The sequence below is a fragment of the Lepidothrix coronata genome, unplaced genomic scaffold, assembly GCF_001604755.1.
Source record: "Lepidothrix coronata isolate B3197 unplaced genomic scaffold, Lepidothrix_coronata-1.0 Scaffold30, whole genome shotgun sequence".
Classification (NCBI taxonomy): domain Eukaryota; kingdom Metazoa; phylum Chordata; class Aves; order Passeriformes; family Pipridae; genus Lepidothrix; species Lepidothrix coronata.
The window spans coordinates 4,810,117-4,836,318 of record NW_016690210.1 but is presented as its reverse complement, the minus strand read 5'-3'; the positions used below and the strand labels follow the sequence as shown (position 1 = coordinate 4,836,318).

Genomic DNA, 26,202 nt, shown 5'->3' with positions numbered 1-26,202 from the left:
CGAAGGATATTATGTTGACACGTGCTTACTTCAAATGAATCTTTGAAACACAATATGAAGGAAAAATGCCAAAACAAGTGCAGGCAGTATTTAAAATATTTTCCCTACCAATTTTAGACTTCTTCACCTGATTCTTCCAATGAGAACTCCCCAGCTACCCCACCTGATGAGCAGGGCCAAGCTGATGCTCCACCCCAGCTTGAAGATGAGGAGCCTGCATTTCCACACACAGACCTGGCAAAGTTGGATGACATGATCAACAGGTATTTTCACACTGTCTTCAGAGGGTGTAGATTATTTTTGCAAATACCTTGGTAGTGGAATCAGAATTTTTACATCTTTCTTTCACCGGATTTCTTGAAATATTTTTTTTTATTGAGTTAAAGTTGTAAAGAGAAAGAGGCTCAAAGCAGAGAAGGATTTTGTTTGGGTTGGGTTTGGTTTTTTTTAGTGTAGTACTCATCAGGACTTTAAAATGTATATGCTTAACCTAAATTAAAAGCATTACAAAAGGTCAAGGATTCTTGATTTTTCAGAAGCACAATTGAAATTTGGGTTGATTTTGTTTTTGATTATAGGCCTCGATGGGTTGTACCTGTATTGCCGAAGGGGGAATTAGAAGTTCTTCTAGAAGCTGCTATTGACCTAAGTAAAAAAGGTAAGCTGAAAAGACAATTAATGATTATGGGACAGGTGTGTAAAGTCTTTTCTTGATCTTTTGAAGCCCTAGTGGAGGCTTAAAAATTCTTAATAAATTCAGTGTTTCTGTTACAACTGTTGCCCTGAAGATTGTTAGATTGCTATGCAAAACCTTCACAGGTCAGAAATTTTAGGAAGCCATTAATGTAGCTAGAAATTAGGTGCCTTAGCATGAGTAGGAAAGTTGAATAAGCTCATAGACCTAAAAATCCTGTCATTCCTGTCATACCTGTTTTCTGCTTTCACTTTGATATCAGACTCAGTGGGTTTGGTCTTTATAACAGGTACTGAAACTCAAAGAATTCTGGTTGTTTTTTTTTTTTTAATATAAGTTACTCGTCTAACTTTCAAATATCCTGCTGTAATTTTTTGTTCAAATTTGGCACGCACTTACATTTGAGAATATTAGAGAAAATTTAGAATTTTAAGCAGCATGGCTTAGGCTAATAGTCCTACCAGTGCTTGTTATGTCTGATTTGGAAGTAGGAGGGCTCCATATCAGGACTGTGGATGTGTTTGCTAAATTGTACAAGTCAGATTGACAAGTTCTTCATGTGTTCTGGAAAGTTCTGTCCTCCTGGGAAGTGACCTTGGTCTCCTATTCCAGTTAGTGTTTGTTACCCCAGTGCTTGAGTAATACTGAAAGTAGATAAAAATAATTTTTTAGGTTATCTGCACTTACCATCTAGTTGTGTCTCAAATATAGTGTCAGACAAAGTGTCTGTTCCTACTTTTGCATGCTGCTGGCCCAGGGTGACTTCATTTCCATGTTAATAAAAGTTAAACAATTTTGAGACAGAAAAGCTGTTTGTGGTCATGATATTCTGGGTTATTTTGATTGTTAAGTATTTCTTGCTTTGGAGCACTCTCTGGAGAAACAAAAGTTAGGGTGCATCTTTATGATCCAGCATAGGATGATGACTTCGTTGCTGATTTATCAGCCGTAGTTGTGCTTGTCATCGGTGGCTTTATGTGTAGCTGGGTCTGGCAGGAATCCTGAGGCGAGTGTAGGATGTTCAAGTGATCACATCTGTTCAGGAGCAAAAGAAATGCCAGCTTACTGAAAGAAAATGCAGCCACCTTTGTGTCTGGGTTGTTGGAACAGTGCAGTAAAGAGAAATTCTCTGCTTGTGATTTGCGGGAGAGGAGATGTGTGTTCTGCCAGCTGTTAAGTCATCTTTAAAAAAACAGAAATCAAAACCAAAAAACTGTCAATGCAATGAAGTAATAAGAGCAAAATGAGAGTTTTAGCTACTCCTAACATCAACTTACCTCCCCAAAGCATTGACTTAGTTGAAAGTTCCAAACAAAAACCTTGTTTTTCCTTTTGAAGTTGTTAAAAGCAGTGGAAATGTATTCATATGCTTTATGCACTTCAATTTTTATTAAGTTGTTGGTGTCCAAATCTAAAAGGTACTTCTCTGTTGCTATTTAATTATGTTTTCTCCTGCCCTCTAGATGAATTCCTATGTGTGTACGTATGCAAGGATTATTGGATAAGGAGAAAACAAGGAAAGCTGTTAGAAGTAGTTGTTTAACTGTGTTATCTTTACAGTTACCTCCTAGATTTTTTATTTTTTCTTTGCTGCTCGAAATTACATGATGGCTAAGATGGTTCTTTTTAAATAACTTCCAGTTCTCAAGGAATATGATAGGGCATCACTTGGTGTAACTGACACTGTTTTGGTAGCTCAGAACTTGGCAGACCCTGTGTCAGAGTAGTGTATGTATAGAGAGGTAACAGAAGTGATTCTGTTGTGTACATTTCTTAATAGATTGAAGATGTGTTCCATTACCGGGGTAAGATCTAAAATTGGACACCTTGCTACCTGTCTGTGGGAATTTTTCATATTCTGAGGAGTTCTGTTTCAAAAAGGAGGAACTGAAAGGAGAAATAGAAAAATAACCAGCTGTTGAAATACATAAGCTCTGTATTTCAGTCTGTATCTCATTTAAATTGTGAAACAACAGAACCTAGAAAGAGCCCACTATGGTTTTTTTGTCAAGCACCATTTTCTGGTGATTAGGGTTCTTGAATAGCTTTTATTCCTAACACAGCCACTGGCCCTCAGCATTCTGGAGTGATTCTGGGTAACTACTTTGTGACCCTGTCTATAAAATGAGTGATATTTGCATCTTCTTTAAATCTTTCCAGGAACTAAAATTGAAAGGGACATAACTGAACTAATTGAAGGTAGTAGTGAGAATTAAATGCAAGTGCAAGGAGCAAATTTGACAGAGTAGCATAAATCCTGTCTAGACTGTGACTTGCATTATTTTTGGCAGGTGCATTTATTTATGGAAAATTCTCTTTTTATGTGTAGGCATCAACGTATTATTCGTCATTAAACAAGCCATGAGACTATCAAATAATAGTGTGGAGTTATTTGCTTATAGAAGAAAACCTATTTGGAAAATACTGTTTAATAGCAAAACTGATATTTATCTTCACAACAATCCTGAAATACTTACAGAGTGTTTTCAGTAATGGGATTTGCTCCAGAAATAAAGGTCATAGTGAGTTGGATGCTATAAATTTTAAAGTGAAAAGAAAAAGTTTGTTTGGTTTGTTTTAGGGTTTTTGTTTTTTATAGACCTCTCTTTCAAAAGGATTTTATTACTCCTAGTGTTTGCACTCAGTGTTTAACATGCTGCCAGAACTTTCCAATGTGACACACTCAAGCAAGATGCAAGGCAATTTTTGGAATTTGTAGCTTATTTAAACTGGAAAGAGACTTCACTGCACAGCGTAAACCTTGAGACTTGGTCCCAGATCTGTGTTTTTGATGAATTACAAAGGTTTACAGAGTGGTAAAGAGAGGCCTTAGTGCCAAAAAAAAAAAAAATTAGTATGTGCATGTGCATCCAAAAATTAGGCAGCCCAATAATAGGAGTTGTTGCCAACATCCACTGAAGACCATCTCCATCTCTTTCCAGATGATTCATCTGCATTTCTGTGGAACCACTCCGAGTTCCTTTCTGAAACTGTATCTTCTGCATTTCCTTGAAATGGTTGTTTTTACCCCTCTTCACTCACTGATTTTTACTGTTAAAAAGTAAATAAGAGATAATATGAAGAAGAATGGAGGATAAAGATTGTACTTATTGTTATTTTTGCTAGTGTATCTGCATGTTGCAAACATGAGAAAAAACCCAACCCCCATCACATCTTTTTAAAAATAAGTTAAAAATCATATAAAGGAGTGTAATTTTTTGAGGTGGCTTTACTAGAACACTAATCCATCAAGTTTTTTGTCCATTCAAGCTTATGTAAGTTTGTCTTCACAGAAAGCTTTTTTAAAAATTAATTCTGAAGCTTTAAACACCAAACCTTTGAAGTCTAAATGTTGTGGTTTAACCCCAGCGAGCAACTCAGCCCCACACAGCCTCTTGCTCACTCTCCCCTGCTAGGATGGGGGAGAGAATCTGAAGGGTAAAAGCTAGAAAACTCTTGGAATGAGATAAAGACAGTTTAAGAGGTAAAGCAGAAGCTGTGTGTGCCAGCAAAGCAAAACAAGGAATTCATTCAGTGCTTCCCACGGGCAGGTGTTTGGCCATCCCCAGGAAAGTAGGGCTCCATCACGGGTGATGGTGACTGGGGAAGACAAAGATCATCACTCTTGAGTGTCCCCCCTTCCTTGTTCCCCCTGCTCTGTGTGCTGACCGTGCCCCCATGTGCTCTGGGATATCCCTGTGGTCAGTAAGGCTCAGCTGTCCTGGCTGTGTCCCCTCTGTACTCCTTGTGCACCCCCAGCCTACTTGCTGGCAGGGTGGTGTGAGAAGCAGGAAAAGCCTTGGCTCTGTTATTGCTGCTCAGCAGTAACAAAAACATCCCTGTGTTATCAACACTGTTTCCAGGACAAATCCAAAACACGGCCCTGTAGGAGCTACTGTGGAGAAACCAACACCGGCACACCAGATCTCTTCTCTCAGCATTTAAAAAGTCCATGTAACAACTACTGAAATTCCACATTTTGATTGTTGTTTTTCTTTTCTGTTTTAAAATAGGCCTTGATGTAAAAAGTGAAGCATGCCAGCGATTTTTTCGAGATGGGTTAACAATATCCTTCACAAAAATCCTTACAGATGAGGCAGTGAGCGGCTGGAAGTTTGAGATTCATGTGAGTTTTTAAAGTTGTGTTTCTGAAAAGGATGGTAATTTAAATAGGGAAGGAGACTGTAAAATCTGAATTTCACTTTTGAAACTCAGCAGTGAACTGTAAGAAGACTCTTGTATGCAGGGATAGGGGCAGGCAGAGGGGAGTCACCTTTCTGTCATTGTTTCACTTTATGGCCTCCAGTGTTTTTGGAAAGAAAAAAACCATGAGAGATGATATGGGGAGGAATGGAACTATGTATGTTTGGTAGTGCAGCTCTTTTTGGGCTGCCTGTCTTTGGCCAGATGTCTGGAGACCTGCTTATTTTTATGTACGTGCTAGAGCATAAAGGTTTTAGCAACCTGCTGACTCCTGAGTGTTTGTAGCAGCTGCTTGAACATAAAAATTACCTGCTGGACAACTAGATACATGCTAAGTGAGAAACTGTAAAGGTCTTTGTAAGCAAATTTAAAATCTATGAGAAAAATGAGGGAAGAAAAGGAAAAGTTAATAGTACAGTGGCGATGCGTGAATGTCTCATCCAAAAGCATTTGTCTCTTTTCCCTAAATTTAATTTCTGGCTGAAAACAGATAGTTTAAAGTTTGTTTAAAGCCTTTGTTGGAGGAAGTACAAATTAAAATACAGTGTTGTAAATCTCTTGTGCAACTCTTGCATGCCAGGTACAGATGGTTCAGAGTTTATAGTTCATATTCATTGTACAGTCACCTGCCATGTTCTTAGTTGTTGTTTTTTTCTTAACAGAGATGTATTATTAACAACACTCATCGACTAGTGGAACTATGTGTGGCCAAGCTGTCCCAAGATTGGTTTCCCCTTCTTGAACTTCTTGCCATGGCCTTAAATCCTCACTGCAAATTCCATCTATATAATGGTACTCGTCCCTCAGAAACAGTTCCTGCAGGAGTCCAGCTCGCTGAAGATGAACTTTATGCCCGTCCTCCTGACCCACGATCACCAAAGGTATGAGAGCCTTTTCAGACTGTGGTTTTAATTTCATGCAGTGTTAACTAATGACATGGTAGCTGTAGAGAAGTGTTTTTAGAAAGGGAGGGGAAAAGCTGCATTTATTCTCTTTATCTCTGAGGTGTTCCTCTGCTTATGACTCCTGGTAGTGATTTAAGGTGCAGTTCCCCTTCTAACTCCTCCCATCTTTGGTCCACAATCAGATTGTGCCATGTGTTTCTGTGATAAGCTGGCACAACTCTCTTGGAATGCCATTCCCACTGTGTTAATTGGCCTGCTTGGGTTTGCCAGTTGATGGATTTGCCTTCTCACTTAACATGATTTTGTAGATGGCACATTTTGAGGAGGGGATTATGTGATAAAGTAGGAATTTTCTCTGCATTTTCTAATAGTTTCCAATGATGGGAGAAATGTTTTTAGTTGGACATGGGATGCTAGTGTCTGTGGGTTTTGGTGGGTTTGGTTTGGTTTTGGGGGGGGTATGAATGAAGGTTTGGTTTTGAGGTTTTTGTTTGGTTGTGATTGTTTGTTTGTTTCTGTAGGTGTGGTTTCTTGGGGTTTTGTTTTGGTTTTTTTTAATGGGCAGTGCAGATTAGTAATTTTCTGGGTCTTGACTCTGAACTTTTTCAAAATTGAGCTCCAAGTGGCATTGATATGACATCAGGAGTTAATTACATTTTTTGGCTTCATTCCTTTTTTTTTTTCCTTAGTAGAACTGCCAGCTGTTAATATGTAAGAACCAAAGATAAAGAAGTACTAGGACTTCCTGGCATTGCTAGTGCTGTTTAGAAGAATGTTATTTTGCATTTTTAATGTCTTTATATGTGGCGTTATCACATCCAAGGCCAAGAGAAAGTACCAAAATTGTCATGCTTTCTGTAGTAACTCAGCAGCCAAAGCAGAACCTGAAGTATAGTCAATTTTATTCCTATGGATTTGATAAATTTCTTTGAACAGCATCTGTTCTTTGACATGATAACAGGAAAGATCTTGTTGCCTTTTTTTAAGCATTTCCTTAAAAATGAAAGCTGTTGTGTAAAGACTTTTTTTAAAGCAAATTTTTGTTATTAACAAGTACTTGAAAGTATTTCTAGGTGGTCATTTGTAAATGTCAGAAAATAATTGTTTGTTGTATTGCAGGGTTGGCTTGTAGATCTCATCAACAAGTTTGGCACATTAAATGGATTTCAGATCTTGCATGATCGCTTCATGAGTGGATCAGCATTGAATGTTCAGATCATTGCAGCTCTCATCAAGTAAGTTTTTTTAAAATAATAGTTTATGCATTTGGAAAAGTTGACCTCAGTGTAAAACATTCTGTTAGCACAAAGCTTAGTCTTTTTTTGAAGCACTTCCCCTGACTCCATCTCTTAGTTGGTTGTGTTTACCTTCACTGTTTCACGTACTTCTAAGTAGACATGAGTTTCTTGAATTAATTGCACTGTAATAATGGCCAGTCTTCGCGAGCGAAGATTTGGGAAAGGTCATTGACCCTTCGAGCCTGCGCAGTGGATTTTTTAGGTGAGACCCAGCGTGCGCTGAACTGAGCCCACCCTTTAATCCTGAGGTTCATCTGCCGGGGCCGAGCAAGCTTGGACAGTGGCAGTGAGGGTCTCAGGACGTAGGTTTGTTTAGAGTGACCTTCTCTTAGATGGATTGCCTTACCAGGCTGACGAGCTCCATCTGCCCGGGGGGCCGGGAATCGAACCTGGGTCGCAGCGGTGAGAGTCCTGCACCCTAACCACTAGACCACCAGAGGCCCCGAGCCGCGAAGGCGAGCCAGAGAGAGAGAGAAGGGAATTGCACTGTACTGTCATGATATTACACAAGTACTGATTATGGCACTTACCCCTTTTTCTTTCTTTTCTAGGCCATTTGGACAATGTTTTGAATTTCTAACATTACATACAGTGAAGAAATATTTCCTTCCAATTATAGAAATGGTTCCACAATTTTTAGAAAATTTAACAGATGATGAACTGAAAAAAGAAGCAAAGAATGAAGCCAAAAATGATGCTCTGTCAATGATAATCAAATCTCTAAAGAACTTAGCTTCAAGAGTTCCAGGACAAGAAGAAACTGTAAAAAATTTAGAAATATTTAGGTTAAAAATGATACTTAGGTAAGATGCTACTTCTAATATGATATGCCACTGCTGACATTTTTTTCCACACTTCTTACATTAAATCTCTCTCACAGGTTGTTACAAATTTCCTCTTTCAATGGTAAAATGAATGCACTAAATGAAGTTAACAAAGTAATATCCAGTGTGTCATACTATACTCATCGACATGGTAATCCTGAAGAGGAAGAGTGGCTTACAGCTGAAAGAATGGCAGTAAGTTCTCCTTTTCACTGAAGTTCATCGAATAGATTTTGTTTCTCCTTATTACTTTAATTATAGAAGTATACTGTGGATACAGCACACACTGCTTATGTTCATATCTAGTGTTAGAAACAGTAGGTGTCATGTGAAGGTAATAAGTCGTTTTAATAGTAGCCTTTCTGTGAAAAAAAGGTTGTATTTGTGTCAAAGCTGCTGCTAAAAACATGCCTCAAAAATGGATCCTTGAGTATTGTGTGTTTTATATAGTGTTTTAAAAAACCCAAACAAACCTACATAAAAAAAAGTGTGATTCGTTTGAAATTTCAGTGCCACAGTAACTGGAAATTTAATGGTCATTTAAATAAGGATATAGTCTGGGTTTTGTGGTCCAGCTTTTTCTCTTTAGAGTTCCAAGTGAGTACTCTGCTTTTCATATTTCAGAAACTGGATTCTGTGGTACAGAAAGTTCTAGATACCACATTTTTTTTTGTTTAGTCTTTACATATTTTGAATACTGTTGCTTGAATGTATACATAGGGAACTATGAAAATGAGTATTTATAAAGTTAAGAATGATTTTCTCTTCATCTTTGTGAAATTTAGTCATGTTAAGTGATTTTTTTTTACTGTTCCCCCCGTTGCTGTGACTGACCACCTGTTGTGAGGTTTGTAATTTACAAAAGGACATCTGACAAGAAAGAATAACTGCAGTGTGATTTTTTTTTTAAAGCAGTAGGAGGAAATAGGTCTCTTTTTTGCGTATTCCCTACAGTTTGGCATCTCAGACAGGGCCTGTGTTTTTAAATGAAAACTTGTAGATTTAAGTGTCTCATGAAACTCTAGATTGAATGTTGTAAGTCTGTAATCAAGGAGACTGTTGGAAGGTGTGGTGCTGTGGATGCACACCCTCCTTTACTTCAGCTGGAACAAAACAGTCTGACCGTGTCAGTGACACCACTGAAAAAATTGCATCTTCCTAAATATGACTTGAATATTTGTCTCTAATTCAGTTAGAAGGATTTCAAAGCCTTTAAGTGGCAGCACTGAAATAATCTAATCTTTTTTATATTTCAGTCCTTATGTCCTTTTTATGGGATATGCTGTAGGCATAGCAGTAAAGTTAGAAGTGTCTTAAACAGTTTGGTTTTGATATTTAATGACTGTGAATCGGAAAGTAAAAATTTTGTTCCTTGAATAGAGGCGTTAACTGTTCTTCACATTGACTTCTTATGAAGTCGTTTGAACATTTTTATGCTTTGAGTTCATGATTTTAATATGCCTGAAAACAATTTCCCCTTAGGATATCACAGTGATGAGCATAATGGATTATTTTTAATGCTGAATTTTTTTTTTTTAGGAGGAAATTAAAGTTAGGGATAATTACCTTCCCCTTGTGCTATATCTCTCTTGCTTAATCTGTAACAGGTTGAATTTTTTCTTTGTAGTTTAAATGTCAATGATGGCACCTGAATAATTTGAGATGGCACTACTTTTTTTTTTTATATTCAGGAATGGATCCAGCAGAACAATATTTTATCAATTGTGTTGAGAGATAGTCTTCATCAACCTCAATATGTAGAGAAGTTAGAGAAAATTCTCCGTTTTGTCATCAAAGAGAAAGCCCTTACTTTGCAGGATCTTGACAACATTTGGGCTGCACAGGTAAATAATTCAGCTGCTCCTCTGCTACTGCATGAGAGGGATGTTGTTGTGTGTCATGTATTGAGAAGACAACCTGGGCTTCTTTTGCTTAGTGTTAGACAAAACTGAACAAAAAATTGAAATCAAAGAGCGTTCTTTTTTGGGGTCCTGGGTCTCAAAACTGTCTTCTCAAATGTCTTCAGCGGAAGGGATCAGCTACACACATATGTAAAGTCTAAAGGAACAGTTCAGAACATGGTGCAAAAGTTACTCTTTCTAAGTATTAAGGAACCTGCAGTGTCGAGCAAAGACGTGATACACGATACTCTTAATGCATTTTAAAATATGAAGTTATGTATTGCTGATCTCTGAGTTCACCACAGTTGTGTAAATTTTTCCTGGGCAGAGCATGATTAGTAAGACTTAAATAATAATATAATGATGATAATAATAATAATGACTGTTCTAGAAGTTGTTTAAGTGCAAATTCTTTTCTTTGTGTTGTAAAGATTATTTTTGAAAAATTACAAATTTTGCAGTATTGACTTGTTTACTTAAATGATTGGCGAAGCTGGTCTTCCTAGCTGCAGGTTGCATGAGTTTAATACACAGAATGGCCAGCTGAAGAGACAAAATCATTGAGAATTATTGACAATACAGAAATAAAAGTCATTTTAGGATAGAGAACGAGCACAAGTACATACATCCTTTTTCATAAATAATGGGTAGTGAAAGTGATTGTAGGAGTAAGCCCTCAGGCCAGTCTTTCAAGTCTGGGAAGGCTAAATCTGATTAACAACACAGAGAGCTGTACTGGTTTGGGCAGGGACAGAGTTAAATTTCTTCACAGTGGCTTTTGTAATAACTGTGTAAGTAAGGCAAAAGATTTACCTGTTGATCTCAACCCACGAATTTTCTCACTTTTACCCTCCTGATACTCTTTCCCCATCCCACTGTGGGTGGAGGGTGAGTGAGCAGCTGCATGGAGCTCAGTTGCCAGCTGGAGTTACACCATGACAAGAGCTAATACAGGAGTTGGGTGGTATTATATCCATAGTTTACATGTGTTCTTGCTGTTCTGAAAATGTAACAGTTTGGCTTAAGTGGACTTTTCCAGATGTCCCTGTACTACTTTCAGGTTGCACTTCAAACACTTGGGACTGGTTCAACTAAATTCATAATGTCTAGACTTCAATTCCATCCTGATAGTAACTGCACAGGCTGAAACTCAATAAAGTCTTTTCTCATTTTCCCAAAGCCCTGTTCAGAAAATTGCATCAGGTAGCAGAGCAATACACAGATTACTTGAATTAGGTTCTGTGATTACAGTTACTTTTTAGCTTGTGATCTGTAGATACTTCCAGACTACAAGATGTCTGTGGGGCAAAAAAAAGAAACTTTGAGAGGTTACTTTGCTGCTAGTAGGCTTATTTTAGCTATATTAGAGCCTCACTTTTGTTAGTAGTTTTGCCCTGTATTTTTTTGTGAGGAAAAATTTATTTGTGAGAAAGTAATTCTTATTCAGGTAGATGGTTTCACTGCGGCTTTAGCCATGGAATTAAAATAGACTAAAAATTAAGAATGCTAAAATCTGCTAGTACAGAGTAATACAGAATGTTTTTTACCAACTTCACTACTCCCTGTGTACAGTAGTTTTTAGGAGTTCTTATTAAGTGACTGTTGTAAGAGCAGCTGGAGCATGAAATTCAGTAGCGAGGAGTTGATTTACTGTGTAGCTTTATGTAACAGGCAGGTTATTTTAGCTCGGCCTCTGCAGCAGTGGTGAGGTTTTGCTTTTGGGCTGAAGTCCTTGTGCTGCCAGAGAATCTTAGTTAAAAACTAGAATAAAAATAAGTAGTTTATAAAGTAATACAGTCACATTGCTTTTACTTTTAGAAGGCAACCTGAGTTTTAATTTTACTAAAGTGTTTTCGTGTCTTACAAAGCCACTACTCACAATATAGAAGCGTATTTGATTCAGAGAGTAATGCTGGAAGTCTTTAAAGGCAAGCATTAAGTTGCAGCCTCTGGAGTTGCAGGGAAAGATCCAGCAGGACAAGACACAAAATGGCAGAGGTTGAGGTCTTATTATTCTGGAGTATTTAATTGGAACTTTACAGGCACTTCCTTGTTTCTGCACAGCAAGCTGGGATGTCACAAACCATGTTCCTTCTCTCCTCCCACTGTCTGGTAGTGCTTCCCCATGTCTGTCAAAAACCTCCCAAGACAAGAGTTGCTACATGCATTATTATTCCTCTCCTTGCTCCCCCCAGGAGCTGTGCATACTTCTGCTTTTATTTGTTATTTTATAGATACTCTTTTTGCCCTGCATGCTCTCAGGTTTTTTCTGTCCAGGAAATGGTCTGATAAAAGAAAGAAATTATACAATATTTTGCAGAATCAAATGGGTTTAGTAATTCTCCCTCTCATAATCTTACCCATAACATGAAAACCAACATTACTACTTAAATTCACTTTATTTCAAACGAAAATTTATGGCACACTATAAAGAGTTTAAGGCACAGCATGTAACAAAGCTATTAGTCTCTTTCTTGTTTTTAAGTGAATTACTGATGCAAGCTTTTAGAAGGAATTGAATTTCAAAACTGCTTACGCATGTATTTTTAATAGTGTACAAAGATTAATTACATCAGAATGTGTATTCTAGGTATTTGGTTTGCATTTTTTTTATTCCTTGCTTACGGGAAAATTTTCTACAGTAAATCAGTTGATTCACATGGTCCAAATTTGTTTGAGTGCAGATGTGAAGTATGGGATGCTTTTTTCCCCTTATTGCCCTCCTCCTTAAATGTCAGAATTGTCGTGTACACCAAACTCTGGGTTGAAATCATGTCTAGTGTAATACTGAACATCTTGTCCTTAGTTGTTTAATTGTTAGATTTTTAAGATTAAAAGCTGCTAGACTTTCAAATATGGTCTGCCAACAAGTTGTTTGTAATAGAAAGCTTTAGTTGTCTGTGAATGCACTATCACAAAGGAAGTACTTCAGCCTGAGAAACTACATGGAAATACTAAAAATTGATTTACAGGTTACAACACCTCAGTGAAATTCCATACAGAAATGGATTTTGAGTCCTTTCTTGTTAAAAAAAAAGAAAACCACACAAAACAACATTAAATTAAAATACTGATTTGTAAGTTAAAATACCCTTTTAGACTTTATTGTTCACTGTCCTGGTTCAATTTTGTAACAGCAACAAAAAATAAATATTGTGATGCTGCAGTATTTATATTCTAAATAAATACTTGTGTGCACACACACAGAGGACACTTAAATACTTACACATCCAAGGGAAATCTAAATATTGTGAATTCCCAGTGAAGCAAGTATTCAGTTTGCCATGCTGCTCCCACAGCATCAGCTCTTCTTGCTGGCCACCTCACACAGTCTGCTTGTAAAAATGGTGTTGGATGTCTTGCTGCTTGACTTAAATATGAATTGCTACAAATGGTGGATTCTTTTTCTCTTCTGGACAGGCAGGAAAACATGAAGCCATTGTAAAAAATGTACATGATCTCCTCGCAAAATTAGCTTGGGATTTCTCTCCTGAACAGCTTGATCACCTATTTGATTGTTTTAAGGTAATTATGCGTGTTTTGACTGTAATCAGGAAATGGGTTGTGAGGTTTCATGCAGATTTGTGGCTTTTTCAGTGTCTTACTTTCTACTTATTTTAGATAGTTGTTTTCCGTGTGTTAAAAGACTTCTTAATGTGTAGCAGCAGTCTCTAATATTCAGTTCTAGAAATGCTTTTCTTTAATGAGCACTCCTTGTGACATTTTCTATTTACTTCCTGTCTAAACAAAGGCTAGTGATGCTTGTTCAGTAGACAGTTTTGTTTTCTGGTTTGAACACTTTGGGGTCATGCACATCTGTTGAAGTATTAACGTGTTAAAGTTACCTATTAATATTAAAGTTACCTTTAGCAATCCTAGGAATATAGAATACCAAATAAAATAAGTTATTTATCCTAAATACCTTTTTACATTTGTTCCAAATTAATAAATGTTGGTGATTTAGTAAATGATGTTTTTTCTCCTGGCATTAGAATAGGTTTTGTCAGGTTTACCAGGCAGTGCTACTTTTGATCTTTAAGTGGAGGAGATCAAGGACTTCCGTTTCACACTCCGCCAACTTCCTCTTTATCATGTAACGATTTTTCTCTGTTTAGCACACATACAGAATGACACAGCCCCAGGGAGATAAAGTTGAATGTTTATAAACATATAATGATTTGATTTGAAATCACAAAACAACTTGTTTCTGAAAGTTTAGTTACTCACGGGCTTTTTATGTATAACATTTAACATTTACAGCTTCCAGTAGTGGTGCTCTCTGCCTTGTTTTACTGTTTCACTTTCAGGACATGATCTGCTGTTTCACTTTTAGGACATGATGAGCTTTGTAGTCTCTGTTTTCTTTTTTCAGATAAATGCATTATGGGCATATTTTGGCTTATGTGCAATTTGTGCTCTCATTAATGGGGTCCTGTAGTTTGGTGAATTTGGGTCTAATGTTCTGTAGTTCAGATGCTGAACTCAGTGCTCAGAAATTCTGTGTGTAAACTTTTTTCTCGGACCTTGAGAGATGGACATAAACTGATGTTATACTGAAAACTTTCTCAGAAAAAAGTTAATTTAATTCAATTCAGAGGACATTTGTTTTGGTCAGATTCAGAGGCACACATGATACTAAAATTTTACTCACATAGTAATTATAAGTTTATCTAAGAAGTTTTTAAAGAATAAGCACAGGAGTTTTGTGAAAGCATTTGCAAGAAACATCTGAGTCCACTCTGGCCGTTGGTGAACTTGTCAATGGTAATGTTAACTTTTACAAGAACATGTATGATCTTAAACAAAGAACTGCCTTTTTTTAAGCCTCAAGTTGAATACACTTTAGTTGTAAACACTAGAAGAGCTCTTCAGTTGTGTCTGGCTTATGTACTACGAGCTCTAATGTGCTCTTTGTTTTTAATGAAAGAAATGAGAGTTCTTCATGTAGTCGCATCACTTCTTTGTTGCATCATTTGTTAACAGTGCAGGTTATGTGTGGAGTTTAAAAAAAAAAGACTGTTTTTTATAATTTTTTTTTTAAATATTAGGCAAGTTGGACGAATGCAAGCAAGAAACAGCGTGAGAAACTGCTTGAGTTAATTCGCCGCCTTGCAGAGGATGACAAGGATGGTGTGATGGCACACAAAGTGCTGAACCTTTTGTGGAATTTGGCTCACAGTGATGATGTACCAGTTGATATCATGGACCAGGCTCTTAGTGCCCATATTAAAATCTTAGATTACAGCTGTTCACAGGTGAGTGATCTGGTATGTTCTGCTGTGAAGGAAGTCACTGACTTTCCTTCCGTTCCCCATGAAAAATTGAAGGGATTTGGTAATTTAGCAAAAGTGTTCCCTATCATAGATTTGTATTATTGTACTGACAGCCTGGTACTTTTAAAATGTAATGGGACATATTTTAATTAACACAGTTAGTGTTTTAATTGGAGGGAGTGAAATTCATCAGTTTGCCTGTCTTGGTGCAATTGCTGATGAGCACACTGGAAGAACTGGAAATGGACCCTGCCAAAGTCAATAGGGAGAAAGGAAAAGCAGCCCCACTCCTCCTGTCTTTGCTTTTTCCCAAACTCAATTATACTGATCTGTTTCGGTGGTTTGTTTTTTTCCCAGTAAGTCCTTATATGTCTTGTATAATATTAGAAAGGACCTAGCAAAGGTCCTTTCCAAACTACTACACATGCTCCTTCCCCACCCAAACTTCTGTGGAAGTCTGCCAGAGCAGTGCTTCATTATGGTCCGAAATTAATCCATTATCCGTCTTGTTAAGTGAAGAAACAGTTTGTCATTGTTTTTTGGCATTTTGTAACAGTGAGTAGAAATAAATGAAAGCTTTAAGAGAGAGCAGATTATTTAAGCACTTCTTAAATAAGTACTGAGTGCTTGAAGGCACGGACTTTGTAGCACACTGGTGACTTCTGCCAGCATATCATGCTGCTCAGATACTTTCCTTATGCTTCAGAACTCAGGTGGTCTAGCATTTGTTTGGTGTTGTATGTGTGCTCTGTCTTGGAAACAGTGAGGGAATTATAATTTTGCAATATACTTGATTTTGATTATGAACTGCTGTTCTTTAAGGATCGAGATACACAAAAGATCCAGTGGATAGATCGTTTTATAGAAGAACTTCGCACAAATGATAAATGGGTCATTCCTGCACTGAAACAAATTAGAGAAATTTGCAGTTTGTTTGGTGAAGCACCACAGAACTTGAGGTAAGAATTGAATGCAAATGAAGTTTCCTCTGCCAAAAGGCAGATGGGTTGGAATGAGGCAAATTTAACTTTTTTTTTTACAAAAGGTCAGTAAAACTTAGGTAAAACCATAACCTGTGTTGGAAGATGTTCTTGAGTTTGTTTTAGTATGTATAAATAACCTCTAAAAATTCAGGCACCTAAGTTCAGTAAGAGACCATTAACTACTTCTTCAAACATGCTTTTATTAATTTTTATAATTGTACTCTAGTGGAAAATCTGAGTTTGTTTTTCTGTTATTCATGGACTTCCTTGCCTAACAATGGAATTAGCTTACTAAGTATAAGTATATTTTATGTTTTTGTATGGATATATGCACACACATCCAAACCCACAAACATACCCACCCATCCCTGTTCTTTGATGACAAATTCATGCAGGTCATCTAGTTTATATGCTTGAAATCAAAGGTGACTTTTTGGTCTGGGAAAAATACTCTACTGATTTTTCTCTCCTGAACGGAATTGTTTTACTGGGGGGAGGGAGTTTGCTTGTTTTGTGGGGGGTTCATTTGATGGTTGTTTTTAAAAGGAAATAAAAATGAAAAGCAGTTGTCTGTTTGGACTTGTTAAAGTGTATGTGCTTGTTTTAGTTATTTTAAATGTCTTCTCACTGCAGAAATAGCTGAAATTCCGTGCCTCTAACAGTATTTGTATCCACATCAGAATTTTTACAGACTCCTGAAAAATATTATTTGCTTATCAGGGGTTCACAATTGCTTTGTCTTAAAACTTGTGAGCAGATAAACTATTCAAATCAGTGTTGCTGTTACAGTTGGTTTACAACAAAGATCAAGTCAGGGAAAGTAAAGGAAAATAAGCCTCAGTTTGCAGAACACTATCTTCTTACTGATACCATATTCAGGAGCTGTGATAATACTGCATTCCTGGCTTTTAGAGTTTTCTTTATTCATTTAGTTTGCAACATATTTCTTAACTTTTTCATAACATTTTAATCCTTTACAGTTTCACATTAATGATTGCTTGAGGTTTATCCAGCAAGGTCACAGAGTCACCTGCTAATTAGCAGAAAAGTTTGTTTTCTGTGTCCTGGAGTCCTTAACCTTTTTCATGCTGTAAGTTCTAGGCAGATCAAGCTACCTGATCATGCAGAGTGATTGTTCAATTTGAATGCTTTTAACACAGTGCCTTTAACAAAGATGCTTTGCTTTAAGTAATTATTGAAGCAGAGCTCATTCAAGGTACTGATTTAGGTTTCTACTCTGAAGTAATCTTGGGAGGAACCAAACTTCTTTTGATTGTGGAAGTTTAGGTTTCCTGTATGGTCTGTGTACAGTTAGATGGCTTGAATGTCTCTCGTCTTTGTTTATCAGACCATCTCATCCTCAGATTTCCGGGCAGTCTGCGTTGCAGTATGTAATAACACCTCGTATTTATGCAGGATTTGAAAACAAATATGGCAGGAAAGTAAACTTTGAATTGAAAGTTTTAATCAAGGGACTTACAAAGACCTCTTCCTGTGGAGCATCCTTTGTTAGCAAGATACTGTTGAGGGAGTTTTTTTAGTCAGATATTATTACTGCCCAAGTGGCTGGGAAACCTACAGAGTGAAAACATCATTTTGAAATAATCGCTGACTTTCCAGCCCGCCTAGTTTTCTGATAACTGTTGATAAGGTTTGGAAATTGTAATCTATGCCTCCCATACCTCTTTCTATCACCTTACCTTATCTGACTTAAAACTTTAATACCTAACATCCTTCTAGCATTCGGATCGACAACAGGTCAATGTAGGTGTATGTGACTACTGTCTGAAAAACACGTCTGAGAGCTTTCTGTGTGCAACAGTAGTCCTATTTTCTTTATACTGCTCTTTTGGGGTGGTCCAGTTGATTGGCAGTGGCAATGAAAGGTTCAGTCCAACAGCAAAGGCTGCTGATCCTTGGCAAAACTAAGTATAAATTGTCTTATGCCATTGGCACTGTAGAAATTCTTTTGGGAGGGAGGTTTTAATTGTTGCTAGTTATTCATGCAGTTGAACAAAGTGATGAATTGGTTGTACAATGGCTTTGGCAAAATTTAGCTCCCTGACCACAGAGAAATGCTACATGTTTGGGGAAGTTCAGCTTAACCAGAATTACAACAGAAAATAATTCTTATGTAAGTTCAAGGACTCTTACAGGTGCAAGGATGCTTTTTAATACTGAGAGTCTATTACTCAACATGCTGATCTTTACAGTACAGATAATTAATCATCTTAATTTTCTCTGTGTTGGCTGATGGAGGTAGAGCCTCCTGTAGACTAATGTCAAGCACTTAAGTTTGACCTGTATCTACCTGAGCAGTAAGAGATCCATCTCCTAAATTATTTGCCCAGAAGAATTAATTGAGCATTAACAGTTCAGGGGTTTTGATAGTGGTTTAGGGCAACAATGATGCTTCAAGTCACTTTTTAGCCTAAGTAGTAGAATTTGCTGGGATCGGTCACTGCTTTTGGATTTTTAATGGTACATAGCATTTGTTCATTTAGCAAAACAGCTCTCATCTTCAAAAGCTGAGTTATATGGGCAGAATTATTTTGGGCAAGATATATGTGCAGATAAATAATTTTTTTAATCTGTTTAAATTAAGTTGTTTGGAATTTTGCCTTTGTCAATTTGCCATTATTTTTCTAGCAAGTAAGCATTCTGGCTATGAAATGTCCTTTGTTGTATTGCCAAAATACTACTTCATCCATTTCAAAATGCTATTTTTTCTTTTTATACATTGGCTTTGGGTATCCACTTAGTAGAAACACAATAAAAATCTGAGTTTTGCTGTTAGCTTCAATTTTTTGTGCTCCTCAGTTGTTACACATTAATGAGTGTGTAGTAACTCATGTGTAATAATATTACACATTAAATGAATGTGTTCTAATGGCAACATCATAATACAGTCTAACCTTAGATGCTTAAAGAGAATTTTAGTTGCATGTAGAATTTGCTTAAATACTAGAAAACATGCTAAAAGAGCTTGTCAGATCAGCTTTTTTTCCTGTGCCTGAAGACAGTAATTTTGCCTTTGACTTCATCCCACCAAGATGATCAAAATAACATCTTGAATGTTGCTCACAAACACAGTGTAACAACTCACAACTCGTAGCTCATAACTCTAGTTATTACAATTATTCAACTTTTAGAAATAGTTGCTAACCAAGGTGAATCTGTGTGCAGATTTACTGTTTGTGCACGTAGTTGAGAAAGGAGAGAAGTAAATAATATCTAACACAGAACATTGTAGTCTTCTGCTGGTAAAGCTTTTGTGTTGCTGTACTTTGTGAGATTGATACAAATGCTTAATATTATGAGTATAAATATACACTTCAATGTCTTGATTCTGCAAAACACTCCATCTTGCTTCTGTTTGCTTCTTTAGTTGTTTCATAATATGTATTTCCCAAATAATCAGTGTTCTTATTTGCTGTTACCCTTTGTGAATGCAGCTCTCTGTCTAGAGGTAACATCTTGGGTAGTCACTAACATAGAGACATCCAGCCTGTTCCTGTGTTTGCTGCTGGTTTATTCTGAGTAAGGAGGGTTGGTGGAGATGCAATGAAACATAACTGGAAAGTTTCCTGAAGTGAAAACAAAGAATGTTTTGAGTATATGAAGTTCTGTATGTTTTTTCTTTTATGCGTCCATCCATTCTGTTTTCTCTCTGACAGAGATCTCAGTCTCTGGGTTTCTTTTTAACACAATTTGTGTTTTAAGTGCCCCTTTCAAACTGTTTTAGGAAATTCTGCATACTATGAAATTCAATCTTCTGAAGACCACAATGCTTAGGAGGGCAAATTATGTTGGTTGCAGATAACAAAATTATTGGCAGGGTGTTGATGGCTTCTGTCTTTTAAACCCAAATTGGCAATGATCTTTGGTCCAGTGAATCAGTTTGTCTGTTGTTGTTACATCTACAGTGAAATGTGGTTATCAGCTGCAAGATCATTGTCAGCTGGTGCTGGAACTGGCATTTTTTGCCTTCCCCACTGTTCTCTAAAGGTGTGGGGATACTGTAGAGTGCTGTAGGTCTTGTAGTGTGGAGACCCTCTTTCCTAGGAAGCATGAGGATTCCTACCTGTAATCCATTCAGGTAATTCTAGGGTCTACTTTTTGAAGTGTTGAAGGAAAAGAGAACAATTCTGAAATGACATTTTTCTTTCCTCAGGGCAGGCTATGGGATCAGCTGAGTGCTAATGAGGAATTTCACTCTTCCCCCTGACACCCACTTGTTTTCTTTTTTTCTCTTTACCATGGAAGAGCAGCACTAGTTTGCCTTGTTTATGCAGTCCAGATCAGTGCTCTGATCTGCAGCTACAGCAGTTGAGACATTTTGAGGGTGTTCTGCAGAGGTGATGAGTCTCCAGGTTCTAGAATCTGATAGTGTTAATGGCATGTGGGTCTTGGACCCAAGCTTTTTATTTTCTTTTACAGTTTACTTTTGTAATCTAAATATGTCTAGTGTTGTTTAAGAGCAGCATTTTTTGCCAGGTCCTGAACTTATGATCTAATTATTTATTTGAGATATTTCTTTTTTTGAACTTTTCTGGATTTTTTTTTGGCTCTATGCTTTGTGTGTCTGCTTTTTTTGTTTGTACCAACATTTCTCCCAGATATCATTAGAAAAAAAATCAGTACGGTTTGCAGGTTTTTTTAACTGCTGTGATTATTTGCTAGTGTTCTTTCACTGTGGTCTCAGGTTTGACTTAGTGTTTTAATATTAAATATAGAAAATATCAGATGGCTGAGGAAGAAACTGGGTTGTATGTGTTGTAGTTACACTACAGTTGAGGGTCTCTGTCATTACTGTGCACTTTGTGGGCAGGTATTTCTAGTCTGTCTTGCTGCAGATATTCTCCCTCTAGTACACTGAGCTGCTCAGGTTGCTTTGATATTTTTCATACATATTGTAACTGTATAATCCTCACAAATTCGCTGCTTTTAGTAACTGATAAGAACTGTTGGTATGTCAGAAGAAAAAAAGGAAAAATATTGTCAGAAACTTAATATGATTTCTATTCAAGATCCTTTAAGAACTTGCATCAAAGATTATTTGCTTAAATTGATTTCTGAACTGTTAGGTGCAAGACTTCTCTGCTTTTCCTCTAACATTTGTATTTTATTTTCAGTCAAACTCAGCGAAGTCCCCACGTGTTTTACCGACATGACTTAATCAATCAACTTCAGCACAATCACGCCCTAGTTACATTGGTTGCAGAAAATCTCTCTGCCTATATGGAAAGCATGAGGCAGTATGCTAAAGGTAAGCTTTAAGAAAAAATTTGCCTCATAGAGTGTATGAAAACTCCAGTTGAAAATGGAGTTAAAAGCAAATTCCCATAATAAAATAACTATGAAGTTTATTTGTTTAATTTTCAGGTGTCTGTGGGGTTGAAAGCTTTTGTGGTGTCTGATTGCATAAGAAAAGCTTAAAATGCTATTTTTTTCTTTTTTATAATTGAAAATGTGTGGTTTATAGTTGAACATGTGGAAGTGGCAGCTCTCATTTATCTGTGGATTGATAAACATCATCTTGCCCTACTTAGGCTAGGGTAGTTATTTTTGTGGAAAATCCTAGTAGTAAAGCTTCTAGTTTTGAATTTTTGAAGGCTCCTTTGAGAAGCTTTTTTAATCACCTCCTTTGAAGCCAGTATTTGGAATTTGTCAGGGAGAAGGGCTTTAAACCACAGGGATACCATTTGTTTTTACAAGGTAACTCCCGTATCTGTTCAGTTGCTTTCTCACTGCGGTTGTTACTGGCAGCACATTGTGTTAGTATTTATATATTTTAGGCTAAACTCAGCCCTTCGCTGATGAATTTACCCTCATTCTCTGGATTAACTTTTAGCTACTGAGGTAAAAGCGTGGAAGTGAAGGATAATGGTGGACCAGGAAACTCCTTGTTAGACTAGACCACGGTATTTTAATATAAAATTAAACCAACAGAAGTGAAAGGAGGAGGTTTACACCCCTCCTTCTCCACCACTGACTTTGCTGACTGGACCCAGGGACTGTTTTCTACCCTGGCATCACAACATCCTGCCAGCCTTTCAGTTGCGTCTGAGATAGGGCACAGTGTGTTGTGGAGGAATTCAGTGTAGACAGTCCAGAGAGGACAGGATATTTGTGTATTCTGAAGTTTGTGTCTTACACCACTAGGAAAGGTTGCCTAGACACCTTTAATTTTGGATTTCATTTAATTTTGGAGTACTAAATATATGTATTTTATATAAAAGATACCGAAAATATGTCCTTGAGGATATGTGTGAATAGTGGTGCTCTGTGAAGATGGTCGCTTCTGCCAGGTATAGGTCAGTGAGAATGACATTTAGTTAAATCTGCACACTGCAAATACATTTCTCTAATCAGGAATACATGAGGCTATTACCCTAATTTAAGTTCCTTAATTAATGATAGCCTTGCACTAATTAGTGTTAGAATGATACTAAATTATTTGGTCTGTTCTCAAGCCATAGTGTCTTAGCCTTAGTCTTCACAGGAAGGTGGAATAGAACAAGTATTAGTGATGTAACTTCTGTAAGCTGTTGGAGTTAACTTTGCTAACATGATGCAAAAATGCCATTTTATTTGCAATGAACTTCAAATTTTAACTATATTGATATCTTATAGTTTGTGATTCTGTTCTTCTTTCTCTTGGGCTTTGACCAGCTGTGAAATCTGGGGTTTGGCCTCAGGGTTAGGAGGGAAACATCATGAACAGCTGTATTCTAAAGCAATGCTGTCTTTGTCCAAAAATAGCTTACACATACTGTTGGTGTATGAACTATTTTTCATTCATTTCAATCACGTCCCACTGCCCTGCCCCTCCCCAGCTATAATGACTCAGTTAAGCAGGAATATGAACATCTTCAGTGTGATAGGAATTACATGTGTGTGAAGGGTTTAAATTTAATCTAATTACAAAGCAATTAAATTATGCTTTCCTGAGACAAAGCTGTTGCAGAACTTCTCATTTGCATCGGAGAACAAAAACAGATGAATAATAGTGTGGATTTTTTTTTTATTAGATGCTTTATTACGTTATTGAGGGCAACTAGAAAATACCTCCTAATGTTCCAGATACTGTACTAAATAAGACACAGTTCCTGTGCAAAAACTCTTTAATTTTCAGCTTTATATACTAAATAGAGCAGAACATAGAGCACTGTGAAGTTTGTCTTGCCTTAGTTCTCCTGCCTTAGTGGAGGAGGAGGAATATGCCAGGGGGGCATATAAATGAAAGGGAATAAATGAAAGGAGAAAAAAGATTATGCATGTGAGGACAGAAAGAACTGGAAGCTGTAGAATTAAGCTTGGCTGGAGAAGGTGAATGAGACAGAGGGAAAAAATTCAAGGCAAACGTCCAGACAGCACAAGTCAAACAAATGCCATAGAAATGAAAAATCCAGTTGTCAACAGATCTCTTTGGCAGTTAACACTGCAATTATTGTGTAATTTTGGATATTTTTAAATTAATTTTGAATATGCCATATTTTTATTTTCCTTGAAGGCTTCCATAGTTGCGTTCTGTGATGGAGAACAATGCTCCTATTCTCCTGTTATTCACCAATGCATAGTATTTTCTGTGATAGTCACTTCTGTATGTTTGCCTTTTTAAAGAGAAGCCTAATCTATGTTGCTGAATTTTTTCCACGCTTTTTGATTTTCCCTTCTACTGAACTCACCCTTTTTCCAACTCTGCAAAGTCCTCCATGAGATGAGACAACTGCTATTGCATTTTGTAGTCCTGAAGGAGGTCACAGTTTCATCTTTCCAATGATTTATCAAAGATCTTTTGAAAATTTTAGAAGGTTGCTAGTCAGTTCTCCTTTATGTTCTGTTTTTCTGAAGTAATAAAAAAATCCAAAGTGTTAATGAAATGTAGTTATTTGTAGAAATTGTGCCATATGATCTTCCATGTGTGTTTATCACTAATTAGACTTAAATTTTCAACCAGTTGTTTTTTTTTATCGCTAATTTCTCTGTTCATTCTTCTGCTCCAGTGTGTAAAAACAATTTTTAAGGAGATCACACACACTTGGACTTGCTGTGGGATGCAGAGATTAGAAAATAAATCTGGTAGATGTAGAAAGAATGTGATACAGATAATATTTAGGGAGACAGAATTTTTTTGTTGTTCAGAGTGTTTCAGAATTCTGAAGTGCATTCACACTGCCTTTGGGCAACTGGCTGGGTTTGAATATTTGACTTCTTCTGTCATTGCCAGTGTTGATGTTGTTGTGTCTGTGAATTAAACTCCAGTCAGGAAAAAAAATCCCAGATAGTCCCCATAGTGAAAACAAATGAACACCACCACCACCAGCTCCCCCTCAACAAGATAAAATCAAACAAAAAACCCACCCAGAACGCCCAACACTTCAAGTAATTAGTTTTAATTTCTCTGCAATATGCTTATCTACCCTAATTGTTTCTTATTCTGGAACCACAGCATATTTTACCAGTTTTCTGCTTGTAATACTGAAGTAATTTTTGTTTGGCTGCCTTTATATTCTTTCTTCTGTTTTTTTTATTTTCACATTTCTTCTTTTGATAATTGCCCATTTATGATTACTTCATTAGGGTTATAATTTAAATTTTTTGAAGGATTGCCAGTGAACATAATGTCTCCAGTTTTGCAGACATCAGTTAACTACTAGTCTTCTGTTTCCCCTTTTATTTTATTTTTAAGGTCATGTACCTTTTACACTTGGATATAGAGAGCAATATGACAATAATTTTTCTCTTAATTTTGAGACATTGATGGACTTCAGCTGTTAGACTGGTTTGGTTTGGGTTTTTTCCCCCTCCCTGATATAATAGGAGATACTGATTTTCAGCTCTGAAGATAAATTCTAGTATTAGTCTTGATGTTGTCATGATACAGTCTGTCATGGCTGGGTCATCTTAGCTAAAGGCAATTTGTACACCTTTGCAAATAAGAAATACACATTAATTAGTTTATAAGGGAGCTGTCATAATGAACATGTGTCATGATGAAATACTGTTAGTACAGATGAAAGTAATATGTGCAGAGATCTAGATTGTATCTCTTTAATTAATAAAACCCAACCAACCAACCTAACACCAAACAAAACCACACCAACACCTGTGTTCCTGTGAAGCAAGCAGCTGTTTGTTAAGCAAAATATTATGCTAAGATTTGACAAAATGCAGGTAGAAGTTTGACTTCTTGCCTTATTTTAAAATTACTACTTCTGTTACAAGCTTGTCAGTATTCCCAGCATTTGGGTCTTGTATTTGGAAACTTGCAGTAGATAAAGTTGTCTTATTTTCTTCCTCTGAGTGATGTCGTGTACATAACTACTTATAAAGGTGTTAAAGAAATGGAGAAATTATTTCCTCTGGAGAGGAAAAAGTCCAAAAATGGAAAATTTAAATTTTGGAAAAGATGTTCTGTAAGGAAACTAAAGCATCCTCAGGAAAAAAACCCACTGGATAATCTGAATTATATGCTTGGTATACTTTCATTTTTAACTGAATTCTGGCTTCAAACTGACTACCTAAATTAGGAAAAATTGATTTGAAGTAGAAGAATGCAGGTTCCTAATTTTTCTGTAATACTTTCATTGAACAGTGAGCACTTGTATCTGCACCTAATTGTGGATTTGATTATATGCCTCGGTGGTGTTTGCCTATACTCTTTTTAATCTAGGATGAAATACTAACAGGTAGTAGCTTGGTGAAAACTCTTTTCATACACCTTACTGAAAATTTTCTGGGTTTTGAGTGGTTTTGATTATATTCAGAATAACAAGTCTTCAAACACACCCTGTCTTGTGGAGTCAGGATGCCTTTTCTGAATGTCTTGTCTTTTGTTTGCAGAGCATGGGGAATATGATCCTCAAACTGTAAGGCCAGGAAGCAGATACAGTCACGTGCAGGAAGTACAGGAGCGACTCAACTTCTTACGGTAAGTTTTAACTTGAATATTTGTTCGACTTCTGTAAGAATACTTTGAATACTTTAAAGAAAAAGAAACCCTTTGCATTTCTTTTTCTTCTACAGCTTTAAGTTGTTGTGTTAACTTCTTTCAAAACTCAGATGCAAAAATACACTGAATGTTTTTGTTTTGGTTTCTTTTTTTTTTTCCCAGA

General features: G+C 36.7%; 1 protein-coding gene across 6 annotated transcripts in view; it reads left to right on the top strand.

Moving 5' to 3' along the window:
• Positions 1-26,202, top strand: part of USP9X (ubiquitin specific peptidase 9, X-linked) — a 107,253-nt gene that overhangs the window by 28,900 nt on the left and 52,151 nt on the right. For all 6 annotated transcript variants that reach the window (XM_017810893.1, XM_017810890.1, XM_017810889.1 and 3 more), the window contains exons 3-15: positions 118-263; positions 579-658; positions 4,708-4,820; positions 5,560-5,778; positions 6,922-7,037; positions 7,652-7,903; positions 7,981-8,119; positions 9,616-9,768; positions 13,246-13,350; positions 14,874-15,080; positions 15,921-16,057; positions 21,217-21,350; positions 25,931-26,018. In XM_017810893.1, coding sequence (XP_017666382.1) covers positions 118-263; positions 579-658; positions 4,708-4,820; positions 5,560-5,778; positions 6,922-7,037; positions 7,652-7,903; positions 7,981-8,119; positions 9,616-9,768; positions 13,246-13,350; positions 14,874-15,080; positions 15,921-16,057; positions 21,217-21,350; positions 25,931-26,018 — 1,889 coding nt within the window. The remainder of the gene's footprint in view (positions 1-117; positions 264-578; positions 659-4,707; positions 4,821-5,559; positions 5,779-6,921; positions 7,038-7,651; positions 7,904-7,980; positions 8,120-9,615; positions 9,769-13,245; positions 13,351-14,873; positions 15,081-15,920; positions 16,058-21,216; positions 21,351-25,930; positions 26,019-26,202) is intronic.